At 42.4% G+C, this 15371-nt stretch overlaps 1 protein-coding gene across 2 annotated transcripts; it reads right to left on the bottom strand.

Annotated features, from left to right (window-relative positions):
• Nucleotides 1-243: 243 nt before the first annotated feature.
• Nucleotides 244-15289, bottom strand: LOC135519317 (signal transducing adapter molecule 2-like). Of its 2 annotated transcripts, XM_064944484.1 has the most exons (14): nt 15094-15289; nt 14158-14242; nt 12707-12782; nt 11787-11882; nt 11469-11615; nt 6179-6245; nt 5840-6041; nt 5533-5627; nt 5284-5366; nt 4360-4447; nt 4137-4191; nt 3583-3739; nt 2669-2829; nt 244-2529 (listed from the first exon to the last, which is right to left on the bottom strand). In XM_064944484.1, exons 1-14 carry the CDS (start codon nt 15224-15226, stop codon nt 2361-2363), a joined length of 1614 nt encoding a protein of 537 aa, XP_064800556.1. In that variant the 5' UTR covers nt 15227-15289; the 3' UTR covers nt 244-2360. The 2 variants fall into 2 exon arrangements, with proteins under 2 accessions (XP_064800556.1, XP_064800557.1); XM_064944485.1 differs by lacking the exon at nt 14158-14242.
• Between the last annotated feature and the right edge of the window lie 82 nt (nt 15290-15371).

The following is a 15371-nucleotide window of genomic DNA, read 5'->3' as shown; positions in this document are numbered from 1 at the left end:
ATAAGTCCTTTACAGATGTGTAAAACGCAGGAACATTATGTCTATGATTTCTGCATGGGAGAACATGGTCCGCAACCATCTGCCTTGTAAATTACTGCCTATTGTTATTCTCTGTCTACATCATGTGTCATTGACTAACTGTTCTCCCATCATACACTTACAAGATGTCCAATTATTTCACACTATTCAGAGAACACATTTTACAACAACAACAAGAAAAACAGAATTATCAGTACAAGAGAGCCTTGAACACAGGTCCATTTTATTTGAAATAATATTAGTCGACTGTGTTTCAAAATTATTTTTACAATAACACAAGATAAAGAGAAACCTTGATGCTACAAAACATAGTCGGTTATTATGTCGGTAGTACTGAATCGGAACATTCCCTGGAAACGTTTTAAATATAAAGAATTCTAGATATACAGATATGTCAATTCCTTATTCCTAAAGAAAAACAAGGCATCCAGTGGTAAATAAAATGTTAACAAGGTTAAAGTGCAATACCCACAATGCCAGAAGATATTTTACATGTAATGTACACAACACCTTTTAATAAGAGGCAAGTTAAGACAAATAAAGCATAGACAGTTCTTATGAGTCAGAGTTGACTTGATCCAGATTAAACAAAAACAGAATCCTGGTCCTCAGTCTCACTCAACAGATTCATTAAGTTCAGATGAACATTTTAGGTCTAACAGTTCTCTAGCTTCTAGTCTTTGTACAATCCACACCTTTATCAGTAAAGACCCATTTCTAGCTGTTGGTCACGGTAGCTATTTGTTCTGCTTGGATAAGACACAAATAAAGTCAAAACAAAAGCATTAAAAGCAGAAAGTATATCTTACATCTAGAAACCATAAAATATTATCTGATCATATGGATATAATCCAGGGAAAATATATAATATAACAAATAAAATACAAATAGAATTACAACATTAAAATTAAAGGTTCAACTGCAGAGCAGACAGCCATACCAATGCAAAGATAATGCATAAATGAAAATGTGTTTGGGAAATAGATTTCTATGAAAACGTGACCGCTCACAGCCCAGAAACAAAAAAAGCAGACAGATATCAATTTAATAAATCACAGACATCTATTAATAACGTCTATTGTCAAAAGCCTTTTCAACAAAAGAGTGAATTAAGAAAGACCATAGAAAAATAGATAGGACTAGGCTCCTTTCCCAATCAACCACTTATAGCTTGCAATTACATCTTGTTAATCACTGTATGTGGGGCCTCCAGGAAGTTGCCTAGAGCGTTGGCACATGAATGTTGTGTTAACCAAAAGCCATGTTGTTATTTAGCCTGGTCCCAGATCTGTTTGCGCCACCTTTCCAACTGCAGTATTGTTATTGTCAAGCCAAACATGACAAATTCCATGAGTTAGCAAGAGAGCAGAAACAGACAGGCACACAGGCTAGATCACATTTGCATTACAAAAAAAGTAATGTGTATAAAAATGTATATTGAACCTACAACTGCAGTAATTTGGAAAGGCTGCGTGGTCACAATTCAAAATCTATTTAACGCCAAGTTAATTTGATAAATTCACCTTGAAGTAGCACACAAATAAAAATGTTTAAACATTTTGCTTTACTCCTAGAATGTATTAAACATCCAAAGGGTGTTGCAAGGCAGGCAGTGTATGGGAAATTAATCAAACTATATTGCAGTATTATAGTAGTGACTAAACCACAGAAAGAAATACCGATAGCTGTAGCACTTCATAACCTTTGGCCCCGAGAAGGGTAAACTAAAGTGGATGATGCTGTTAGATAGAAAAAAAACAAGTCCTGGTCGGGGTCAATTCCATTTTGAATGGACTTGTCCTGGCCAGCCATGGACTCCTTCAATCGGACTGATTTCCTGATAGACCAGAGGGTGAAGAGAAATCAACATTTAAAAAAATATAAAATAAAAAACAGAATAGGGACAAACACACACATACCATCTATAATGCAGTTTGGAAATGATCAGCTGGACAGCTGCCCACTTAAATGTTTGAGGCAAACCAGGATAAGGAAAATTACTTATTTTACACTCTCTACTTAAAATGTTCATCCCTTCAAAATGGGCTGGTGGCGGCTGGTAGGTTGGCATGTAGTCTCCCTCCTCTCACACAGCCACTGACCTTTGTTACAATCATCTAGGTAGTGTCCCAAATGGTACCCTGTTCCCTACGTAGTGCACTACTTTTGACCAGAGCAGTAGTGCACTACTTAAAGGGCATTTTATCATAAAGGTCAAAATAGGGGGAGGATAATCACACACACACACGTGTATTGTTGTACTGTGTCTGTTGGTGGGGATATGCTGCTGCTCACTCAGACAGCCTTGGTTGTATTGCACTTTACAGGAGAGGCTGCTGATAGTAGGCCTGTTGCTGCTGTGGGGTCTGGTGCGATGAAGCAGCCATTTGATAGGAGGCTGGTGGCAGGTTGGAGTTCTGATAGGCTGACATGTCCATCTGTGGGGCTACACCCATCTGTGGTAGGTAACCGGCAGGTGCATATGGAGAACTGCAGTGAAGAGTCAGAATAGTACAATAGTTGTCACCTACCGCCTAACACAAGCATAAAGGCCGACATTTAACCTTAACACAGGAGCAATGCCCCCCTCCCCAAAAAACTTGGCTCACAACAGAGAGGAGAGGCCTACCTGTAAGGAAGCGGTGCTGGCTGACCATTGGGAGATGTGACGTTAGGGGGGAGCGACTGGAGTGGTCCGGGTTGGTCAGAGCCCATGTAGGCCTGCTGGCCTGGGGGTCCCTGGGGCATCCCTGGAGGCATGTAGGAACCACCAGCCTGACCTGGGTATCCCTGAGAGAGAAAGAGACCGTGTTCAATATGAAATTTGATAAAATATATTTTAATTTTATTTATTTAACCAGGCAAGTCATTTAAGAACAAATTCTTATTTACAATTACTGCCTACACCGGCCAAACCCGGACGATGCTGGGCCAATTGTGCGCCGCCCTATGGGACTCCCAATCATGGCCGGTTGCGATACAGCCTGGATTCGAACCAGGGTGACGCCTCTAGCACTGAAATGCAGTGCCTTAGGGCTCCCGAGTGGCGCAGCGGTCTATTTCATAGTACACTCACTGTATATTGATTTACTCCACAAAAATATAGCATACGTTGGCAAGAAACAACATTACTTCAGGTGCAGGCAGTTACACAAGGGACAGCTTGTTTCTAAAAATGGCTTTGCAGAGCTGTGCAGAAAGTGACAAGGAGGTAAAAAGAGTCCAAGCATGACCACTGGAGTCTCCCATTAGTCTACGTCTCCAAGGAGGGACACTGACATCCATCATCAGGGACAAATTGCACAGCAGACAAAACACACGAGGTCACACAAGCTCTGCGTCTGAAATGGCATCCAGTTGCCGACATAGTCCAAATACTTTTTTTTTTTTTTTTTTAACCAGAGTCCACCATATGAATATGGTTGCCTTTATGGACCCTGGCATAGTGTCTGCCTTCACTGAGGTCACCTGGTTGTGGATGTACAAGGTAGTGACCTGAACAGAAAGTACATCACAGTGGTTTGTTTCTTTCTCCTAATTGACCTGCATGGGGAGTTGAGAGGCAGGTGCGTAGTGGGGCTGCTGCTGGGACTGCAGTTTGGAGTAGGCTGTGTAGAATGGTGCCTCGTTCATTAGTTTGTTGTAGAGCTCCAAGGCCTCCAGCACCTTCACATTCAGCTCAGACAGCTCAGAGTGTTGCCTGCCAGGGATGGATGGAGAGAGAAGAGGGGAGAGCGAGTGAGGTGGAAAAAGAGAAAGAGGGAGAACCGCAATGCGAAGGAGAGAAAAAAAAAAAAGAGGTCATCACGACACTTGTAGGACAAAGACTAAGGTTCTGTGAGGGTGATGATCCCTGGTACTCATCCAGATAGTCAACATAAAGCAGGTATTTCTAAATTAATAACTATGTACTCTGGCCAACATATTTGACTAACTAATAGAAATAAAGGGTGTCATGCAAACACTGCAGTATAGCCTCTAATATACTATTGGAAATATTGTCCATTATGAGTAAGTACACTGCAGTATAGCCTCTAATATACTATTGGAAATATTGTCCATTATGAGTAAGTACACTGCAGTTAAATTGACTTTACCTGTCAATGTCTTCCAGCTTGTCATCAATCATTGGATTCATCTGCTCACAAGCACCTGAGAGGGTAAAGCATTGATCAAGTGAGGCTAAACAGACAAAAACAGTGAGTGTAGTGGTGTAGTTAAGCCAACTGCAGTATGTGTGAGTGAGTGAGTATATAGTCAAGACAACTGCAATGTCAATGAGCATGGGATTTATAAGAGCAGTAAGTCAATGCTTTATACCCTCCAGTTGGACCAGCTCTGGGCAGTCAGGTGCTGCGTCAGCAGGGTCAGTATTCTGGAGCAGATACAGCGCTCCATCCATCTTCTCCTGGGGAGGGGGGGGGGGGATTAAGAGAGGGGGTGAGGGACAGGTGAAGGGAGGAGAAAGTCATATGATGCTACAGGGCTTTCATTGGTCAAAATGAATGGTGGACTGGTTGATTGTACCCATTTAACCAACTATGGATAAGCTAAATTATATAGGCCTGCAGGTATGTACAGGCATAGGCTGAATCCCAAATCATTCTCTACCCATTTGTCTTCCATTTGTGCATTCACGCGCACCTCCGCCATATGCACATCGCACCAGGCTTCACAGCAGCAACAGGCCTACTATCAGCAGCCTCTCCTGTAATGGCAGGCAACCAGGGCTGTCTGAGTGAGCAGCAGCATATTTCCACCAACAGACACATTGCAAGTGTCCCAAAGGTAGGGGATAATTAACTCTCCAACTCTTCAGCCAAGCCAGCAAGGCTGCAGGCTTCAGAGTGAAGCACTATCCCGACACGCACCACAATATGTTTGGAGTTCGCAATGTAATACAAAAGAGTGGAGAGGAATTCTTAAATATATGCCATGTGTGATTTCAAGACCTGACACAAGTAACAGATGAAATACCTCACGAATAAATGTTCACTGGTAAGGAGGTTCATCTTCTAAAGTGACAGGGGGATTTGTTCATTAGAATTTCATGCCAATTGTATTATTTTAAAGTAGAACATGAACTGCATCAGTCAAGTCACAAGTGTCCCGAAGTTGATGGGTTTATTGATCCCCTCGCCACTTTCTGGAAGTCACCCTCGGACTTTCATCAGCAACATGTGACAACGTGCGAGTGGTTTTGGATGCACCAATATAGTAGGTCCAGTACGTAGAAGCACCCACCTCATCTATAAAGACAGGCTCAGACTCCACTATGGCTTCTATTTTGGGCTCCTCCGGGGCTGGTGTCTTCTCCACATACGTTACTGTTAGGAGAGAGATTTACATTTGACATTTAACCGACACACTTATCCAGAGCCACTTTACGGTCAGGATTTCAAACATGAAACCAAACACTAGAACGACTCTCCCTGCCTCAGTATGAGGGTACAAGAGAGTGAGGTATGGTACAGGTCAAGGGGAAGAACCTACCTAGTTCAGGCTCAGCATTGAGGTTGGTCGTGACAAAGTTGGATGGGAAGAGACCTACTCCTCTGTGGTTCTCTCCTTTCCACCAGTTTGAATCACTGTGGCAGAAACATGGTGTTATCAGTTCAAACATTCTTGTAAGTAAAACCATCCATTTTGTTTCCATAAAAGGACTGCAGAACCTGAGAAGGTTGGCACTAGATATATGACTGAAGACAATTAAGTTGAAGCGTGGCTTCCACATTGGCCTATACAATAGGTCATCACATAGGTCAAACTCAGGTTTCCATAGCAACACGTCCTTAGCTACCTGTCGTCCAGGACTAGAATGAGCTCCCCCGTCTTGAAAGTGAGCTCGTTGTCTTCGGCGGCCTCAAAGTCGTAGAGCGCCCGCACCTTCCGAGAGTCCTTGCTACCCCCGCCTCCGTTGGTGTTGAAGGGAGGGTCGGCGGACACGGTGAGGGGCCGCGTCTCAGCATGCTGCTTCTGTTCCTGCAGGGACAGCTCGATAGCTGCAGATAGGAGGACAAAGGCATGAGGGTCAAAACACATGTTTTAATCTCTCTAATAATGTATTTATTCATACACCTGCACAGTTCATAATGTAATATAATGTGGTGTTCTAGAATCTGTTGGATAGGATCTGTACCTTTGGCAAAGTCATCATCGTCAGATGGTTTACTAACAGCAGGTGTGGTGACCTTTAGGCTGGACCCCTGTTGACAGAGGTGGTTGGTTATAGAGAGCGAGAGAGAAAGCCTTCCAGAACAAATGGGGGATTATTTGTGACGCCACCTGTAGGGATTAATAGGTACTACAGGATGTCCATGTAATATTGTGGTAGTAAAGAGTATGAATAAGAAAGGACCTCAAATAAATCATCACTTCATATGCTTCAAAATATAGCCCAACAACAGGAATATAGTGACATTCTATGAAGAATAAACTGTTGTCTGTGAGAGGGGTTGGGCAAAGTAGTTTCAGTAGCAAACACCTCACTTATTATCAGGACACTCAGCCGAACATTTCAGCTCGAAGTAGGCTAAGCAAATAAGCATCAGACTGTTCTTCAATCACAGCAGGAAATCTCATCCCCCTTATAGGTAGAACTGGGGTATTAGAGGAAATTACAGTCGGCGCTCATGCCTTAAAAAACAGACACACAAGCTCCACCCTCCTCCTCTTTATTGGCAACACATGGGTGAGCAAGTGCACTGAGAACACAGGCAGACTGCACAACACGGAGCCAGCGAATGTATACACACAGAGCTTATTAGTTACAGGGGACCACAAGTGGAAGTCACGAGGAGAACTTTGTGTTTGAGATAGGTAGACGATAACAGTTGTTTTAGTTTTGTTGGCAAGTCTGGCTACAATCAGAGGGTAGACTACTGAAAGATTATGGTGAATAAAAAAAGGCAGGTCAAATGGTCTATTTTCCAGGTAAGGCGCATAGTCCCCCAAAGAACATCAAAACATCAAGGCCCTCTGGCACAAAAAATGGTCAATTAAAACAATAGCCAAACTCTTTTAGGCAGGAGAAACAGAGTTAGTAGGGAGGGAAGACTGGCCACAGCTTATACAATGATATCAAATGTTATTGGTCACATACACATGGTTAGCAGATGTTAATGTGAGGTTAGCGAAATGCTTATGCTTCTAGATCAGACAGTGCAGCAATATCTAACAAATTCCACAACAAAACCTAATACACACAATCTGGTAAAGGAATGGGATGAGAATATATATGTATAAAATATATGTATGAGCAGTGACAGAGCAGCTAAGATGCAATAGACAGTGAAGGATACATTATATACACACACATATGAGATATGTAAACATCCTTAAAGTAGCATTATTAAAGTGACTAGTGTTCCATTTATTAAAGTGGCCAATGATATCAAGTACATAGGTAGGCAGCCCCCTCTCTGTGTTAGTGGTGGCTGTTTAACAATCTGATGGCCTTGAGAAAGGAGCTATTTTTCAATCTCTGTCCCAGCTTTGATGTACCTGTACTGACCTCGCCTTCTGGATGGAAGCAGGGTGAACAGGTAGTGGCTTGGGTGGTGTTTGTCCTTGGTAATCTTTCTTGCCTTCCTGTGACATCGGGTGTTGTAGGTGTCCTGGAGGGCAGGTAGTTTTCCCCCTGGTGATGTATTGTGCAGACCGCACCACCCTCTGGTGAGCCCTGTGGTTGTGGGCTGTGAAGTTGCCGTACCAGGCATTGATACAGCCTGACAGGATGCTCTCAATTGTGCACCTGTAAAAGTTAGTGAGGGTTTTCGGTGACAAGCCAAGATGCGCCGCCTTCACCACACTGTCTGTGTGCGTGGACCATTCAGTTTGTTGGTGATGTGTACACCGAGGAACATAAAACTCTCCACCTTCTCCACTGCTGTCCCATCAATGTGTATAGGGGGGTGCTCCCTTTGCTGTTTCCTGAAGTCCACGATCATAGCTTTTGTTTTGCTGACATTGAGTGAGAGGTTATTTTCCTGACCTCCTCCCTGTAGGCTGTCTCGTCGATGTTGGTAATCAAGCCTACCACTGCAGTGTCGTCTGCAAACTTGATGATTGAGTTGAAGGCGAACAGGGCGTACAGGAGAGGGTTGAGAACGCACCCTTGTGGATCCCCAGTGTTGAGGATCAGCAGAGTGGAGATGTTTCCTACCTTCACCACCTGGGAGAAGCCAGGAAGTCCAGTACCCAGTTTCACAGGGCTGGATCGAGACCCAGGGTCTCAAGCTTAATGATGAGTTTGGAGGGTACTGTGGTGTTGAATGCTGTGCTGTAGTCAATGAACAGCATTCTTACATTGGTATTCCTCTTGTCCAGAGTTATAGGGCATTGTGAAGGCAATTGCATCGTCTGTGGACCTATTGGGGGCGGTAAGCAAATTGGAGTGGGTCTAGGGTGACAGGTACGGTGGAGGTGATATGATCCTTGACTCGTCTCTCAAAGCACTATTTCATGACGTTGGCCTGGGGGGGGGTTGGTTTATGACAGTCATAAATACCTCTTCCCCCCCTTTTCCTCTCTCTACCCTACTAAGGTTACATTTGCAAAACCCTTGGTTAACATAGATTCTTGGAACATCAGAATGTGGGGGGAAATGAACTATATTCTGGTAATCCGAACAATTGAACATATGCGGTGGTACTTAATGAATATGATGTCAGTTCGGTTGTCATCTGAGACATTCTCATCAATGATAAGATGACAAACTCTACAGTGGAAAGTCTACACATCAGAGTTATCGGATTCACATGGAATTGTTGTTCATTTAAATGTTTGAATATGAAATTATTTGTGATGGGATGAAATGCGATTTTAGCTTCAAAAATGTGACATTTGGGTTTTCATAAGATAGGGCTGCTCAATCAGTGGCCCTCCCCTGTGAAGGGACAAGGGCTATAAAACTGACAAGGTACAAATCTGTCGTTCTGCCCCTGAACAGGCAGTTAACCCACTGTTCCTAGGCCGTCATTGAAAATAAGACTTTGCTCTTAACTGACTTGCCTAGTTAAATAGAAGGTACAAATAAAATTTAAAAAATAAGAACTACAGAACGAAGCAAACATCAGCATGAGCTTTGGTTGTGAATGGTATGAACTTTTGAACTCTTATTCACTACAGAAGTGATACCTCCTAGCGGTTGAGTTAGCGACCGCAGCTGCAAACGCAGGTTAGCAAGGAACAGACACAGTATCCCGTCTATCACACAACGACGTTACTACAACGTATCCAATTGACAACCAGAGACATTCTTCAGAGGACAGAGGACTCGGTTTGGCAACACGGCCTTCCATCTACCACCAACCTACTGAAGCGCAGCTCAGAGTAAATATTTATTGCATTTTCCTTTTCCAAATGGGCGTTCATTTAGAATGCATAAGATACTGTATTTACGATAGCACAGCTTCTCCCTGTGTCTCTCAGTCTTCCAGCTCTTTCACTCCAACCCAGCCCCTTTTCCTTTGTGTAACAAGCGGTCATATCTGTTCTGCCCGCTAGGAACGTTTTGCTTTATGACGTCATTTGTAATCAAGTTATGATGAATTGTGTGTATGTGAATTCTGTGTGATTAGTTAAGTATTTAGTAAATAAATAAACCCAATTTTGTATTGCTGATTCAAATCGTTAGCCAGGGTTCTTGCAGATAACCAAGAATTTACAACTTTCAGATGAGACTGAAGTAAGATGAAGATTAATGTTGACTGCTATGGATGTAAAATATTACTAGGTCTTTAAGAGTTTATTTGGAAGATAACAGCTCTATAAATATTATTTTGTGGTGCCCGACTCTCGAGTTAATTACATTTACATGATTAGCTCAATCAGGTGATATTAATTACGGAGACATTTTTCATAGAATAGCATGTCATATCACTTAATCCGGCATAGCCAAAGACACGACAACTACATGATGACAGAATTGAGTGCTACGGGGCGATAGTATTTTAGTTCAGTTACCTTAGCTTTCTTGGGAACAGGAACAATGGTGGCCTTCTTGAAGCATGTGGGGACAGCAGACTAGGATAGGGAATGTTTGAATATGTCCGTAAACACACCAGTCAGCTGGTCTGCGCATGCTCCGAGGACACAGCTAGGGATGCCGTCTGGGCCAACAGCCTTGCTAGGGTTAACACGGTTAAAATGTTTTACTCACGTCGACCACGGAAAAGGAGAGCCCACAGTCTTTGGTAGCGGGCCATGAAAATGGCACTGTATTGTCGTCAAAGAGCACAAAGTTGTTTTCTGCGAGCAAGACGATGTCTGCGACGGGGCTGTTTTTCTTTTTGTAATCCATGATTTTCTGTAGACCCTGTCACATATGTCTCGTGTTGAGCCATTGAATTGTGACTCCACTTTGTCTCTATACTGACGCTTTGCTTGTTTGATTGCCTTACGCAGGGAATAACTACACTGTTTGTATTTGGTCATGTTTCCAGTCGCCTTGCCATGATTAAATGCGGTAGTACGTGCGTTCAGTTTTGCGCAAACGCTGCCATCAATTCACAGTTTCTGGTTAGGGAATGTTTTAATAGTCACAGGGGGTACAACATCTCCTATACTGGCCCACCGAGTCAGCGTATACATCAATGTTATGGTCTGAGGCTACCCGGAACATATCCCAGTCCATGTGATCGAAGAAATCTTGAAGCGTGGAATCCGATTGGTCAGGCCAAAGTTGGATAGACCTAAGAACAGGCGCTTCCTGTTTTAGTTTCTGCCTATAGGAGGGGAGCAACAAGATGGGGTCATGGTCAGATTTGCCAAAAGGAGGGCGGGGGAGGACCTTGTATGCATTGTGGAAGTGAGAGCAGCAGTGGTCAAGTGTGTTACTCGCTCGTGTACTGCAATCGATATGCTGATAGAATTTAGGTAGCCTTGTTCTCAGATTAGCTTTGTTAAAAATCCCCAGCTACAATAAATGCATCCTCAGGATATATGGTTTCCAGTTTGCATAATGTCCAGGGAAGCTCCTTGATGGCCGTCTTGGTATCCCGTTGCGGGGGGATAAATATGGCTGTGACGATTAGCGAGCAGAGTTCCTTTGGGAGATAATACGGTAGGCATTTGATTGTGAGGAATTCTAGGTCAGGTGAACAAAAGGACTTGAGTCGTTAATCATGAAACATACACCCCCGCCCTTCTTTGTGGAAACAAAGGATCCACTTTGGGAAAGTCATATTCCCAGTTGTAGTGCTAGTTGTGCTGGTAAATTGAAGTCTCTCTGTTATCCAATAGTTCTTCCCGGCTGTATGTAATAACACTTAAAGTTCTCTCGGCTAACAATGTAAGAGATAATACATTAAAAAAACTAAATACTGCACAGTTTCCTAAGGACTTGAAGCAAAGCTGTTATCTTTATCGGCGCCATCTTCAGCAACACTAGGTTAGGGGGATGGACGCCAGGCTGTTGACTACTTTACCTGTGAGCCGGAAGACGGGAAGGCGACCCCCTCCTCTCTCAGAGATTTAATGGTGGCACTGATCAGACTGAGCTGTGGATCTTTCTGGAACTCATCACACCACTCCACCATCATCCCCTTCAGCTTATCACACACCTTGGGGTGGGCCTGCGGGGATAATAGTAATTACTTTTAGACTACTTACTTATTTGATCGAGGCAAAACATTGACACAAAGAGCTTGATAGAGCCAGTTGATTGTTATGCTCACGTACATAAGTCTGAACGTCATCAATTCATCAGACATATTTCAACAGAAAAACTTTGACAGCTTACGTACCCTGCTCAATATAGCTCGGACTTCAGTGGCAAAGTCCCGTGAGCAGATTTCTAAGTGAAAGATTCTTCCACTGTTATTGACACAGGCAGCCAGCAACTGAAAAAGAGGGAGAAAAGCCAGGTTAGTCCAGTCGTCAGCCTGGATGATCTATTTTGAGGCTTTACAGTAAAACAAGAGTAATGCTTTGATTCACATCCACACCAAAGTTTAATAATTGATTAACACATTAACAGATGACACTGGGGGGGGCTAAAGTTGACTGAGTGAGAAGAGAGAGACATCTAAAAATAGAACAGACATGTGACCATCTACCCCGATGGTGAGTCAGAGAGGAAGATCACGTTCTGACGTTGAGCATCATCACTCCATAATAACACTGAGCAGCAAAAAGAACAAAACAGTAAAACCCTTTCTAGGGCCATGGATCGTCACACTGACTGTGCTGTGGCAAGGCTGCCCACAGCGATGATACTGAGTTACGAGCTCAGAGCTCTAGAACTGCCAAGAGCAGCAGGAGACGGACCACTCCTCCCAAATACTGGAGTGTCATTGAGGCTTAGGGCAACAGTCAGTTTTTGATCCACCAGCCACAGTGTATAAAGAAATTCACACTCGGAAGAAATTCTAGCACATTGTTCAAAATCTGTTGTCCATCATATAGCAAGATTCATGACTCATATTACCTGTGTATATGATCCCAGTCACTCAACAACCTCTAGGGCCTGACCCCAGGAAGTGAAAAACCTGACCTTGCACTAGGTTCACACCTTTCCAATATATTTCTACATTGGCTCTAGGCTAAGCTGAACTCTATCATACATTAATAAACCTGTTATACAGTAAGGAAACCCGCTGGATTTTCCAACGGTCTAGTGAATGATGTATTTTGTCTTGAATAACACAATAACAAAGTGACTCACGGTGAGCGCTTGCATGGCAACATGTGGGACCTTGTGGTTTACTCTCTTCATCACAGACCTCAGGCAGTCCTTAGCTCTGGGAGAAGACAGGCAGGTCGAGACATACGATTAATATGGCACACAAGTAGTAGGTTATTACAACATGAGTCATCTTCAATATACGCTTATTAATTGCATATTAAAATAGCAGACTCCCCTCCAATCTTCATGGAGACCTGCTGATACACTATTATGACTCTGTAGTTTCACATATTACAAATACTTGGAAGCAATGTTCCCGATAAGAGAAGCACGAGATTAGGTAGTTGAGTGAAGTTCAGAGTTGTCGCCATTAAAAAAAAGACTCATAACGTTTCCTTTTACTGTGGGAATTGTGATCGAATCAATGCAATATTAGCCACTGTCAATGCAACATGCGGAAACAAAAACGAACTATGTAAGACTTAGTATGCAAAACTAACTGTGCAAGAGATTTTGTTGTAGGCAGAACGCATCAGAGTATGATTCTGTGCATTGACAGGCATGACCCAGGCTCGTACTCTACACAGACCGATGCGCCATAACCAATCAGAGCTGCAGTAAATAGACCTTTGCCCTATATGGATTTGTGCAGTTCACTTTTACAGTATGAGCGTTTGCGATTATTATGCGCTTGTTTTGAGATCAAAGCAAGAGCTGAACATAGCCATGTGTGCACATTTGTTGATATATTTTGCTAGTTATATTTTTAGTGAGTTATTTGCCCAGTTATAGCTAATTTGTAGTCAGCAATGTGGGAATGATTGCTTCCTACAAGAGCACAAAACATGTACATTTCTAGCCATCTTCGAAAGCTAGTCAGGCAAAGAGCTTTTCTTTATATCTTAAAGGGACAGTGTATATTATGAGACAGGCTTGTAAGCTAAGTAGCCAATAGGCAGAGGGTAGCATAATTTGTCTGATTCTCTGCAATAATGATGGTTTGGGAATAAAATGTATTTTATTTTGTAAAGGGGTTTCTTGCATTAAACAACTAAATTTTCAGTCACCTCCTTGCCTGAAGTGGATAAACAGGTTAATGTCAAGCCCTGCATGTTTTTTTTCTCTCAAAGGTCTCATGGAATGTAGGACTACATTGAACAACATACATTGGTTGCTACTGCCATTTCCATGTTAAAATGTTATGTGATGCATTTTCTCCATTGTTTTTGTTTATTGGTAGGCCTACATTGTGATCAAATAGCCACAGTAGCCTACTTGAAATCGGGTACAGCCTCAGTGTTCACAGTAAACGCGCATAGATAAAGTTGCATAGATATTTCAGGTTCAAGGTTCAAGTTTGCGCTCAGCAGACATGTGATTTGCTCAGTGACGAAAAATATTAGAGAGAACATTGCTTGGAAGTACTTGAAAATTAGCCAGGCAGCTATCGCTCTGGTCCAAGTAAACAATTAAGTCTCATTCCAGCTTACCCATTGGGTGTATGTCCAACCCTGTCACAGATATCCATGATCAGGGCCCAGTCCTCCACTGTATTGGTTTCATTGGTTGCTTTCTCTGACAATGTGGTACACCGGGATACATGTGGTTAGGTCAGAGAAGAGAACCTGTGGTTCCGCATGTACTGTCCATATTATCGCTGCTTTAAACAGTTTGAGCCTGTATTTTCATAGGATTGACAGTTACTACTTTTATGGAGGGTGTATGATTAAACTAGCAATAAAGCAGTTAAAAATAAGTTATTCCTTATAACTTCTTTGTTATGAAATAGCCATTACACATCGGTGACTAGCTTGTTAGGTGTAATTGTACAAAGTTCAAATAATAGTGTACAAGGGAAACATGAGAGCTTGTTCCAGAGATGATAAACTGCTCATGGAAAGAGGGTGATTTTGCATGTAACATTTGTTGAAGTAAACCTAAAACTAATCCAACATACATCTGGCTAGTTAACTAGATAGATAGCTCATGAGGTTATTTTTTAATATGTGAGTTTGTTGCAGTTTAGGCTGTCTCGTTATTTAAAATTGTTGATTAACTACAATACACTGATTACACAACAACTAGCTAACATACTCGCTAGCTAACATATATAGCTAGCACAGTGGTAGCTAGCTAGATAGGTAGTATGGCCGATGACTGTCTGCTAACCCTGTGACTACTAAGTTAGACGTAGAGAGTTTACCAAACCACATAACTGGTTAGCTATTTGGATAATATAACATTTGATTATAACGTCAACGTGTAGCCAATGATATGAATAAATAAGGTGTCCCCTTCTGTATGTGGTGTAGCCAGACTAGTTGTTGTTAGCTTGCTGGCTAGCGGTTCTGTCGGTAGCTAAAATGAAGCTAACTAACAGTTAGCTCACTCCGAACCAAATTGCCCAAATTAAGTGCTCAACTTACCAACATCTTGGTCGAATGGATTCTGCGCAAATAAAGGCATATTTATCTCTTTAAACCAACCGACGTTGTTGAGAAAGAAAACGTATACTATTGTTTTCAAGAATATATATATAATTTTAAATCCCTTCCTCATCCATCAAACTCTGTACACTTATACCAGTTGCTCTTCCGTAAACTTAGGTGGCTGCAAAAATGCCTGATTTCTTTTTAGAATTAAATGCAAAAACTATAGAACTCAAATCATTTCGACACTTATCGATGCACATATATTTCAAGCT

The sequence above is a fragment of the Oncorhynchus masou genome, chromosome 29 (genome assembly GCF_036934945.1).
Source record: "Oncorhynchus masou masou isolate Uvic2021 chromosome 29, UVic_Omas_1.1, whole genome shotgun sequence".
NCBI lineage: Eukaryota > Metazoa > Chordata > Actinopteri > Salmoniformes > Salmonidae > Oncorhynchus > Oncorhynchus masou.
The sequence above is the reverse complement of the archived record's forward strand: the minus strand, read 5'-3'. Positions and strand labels throughout refer to the sequence as shown.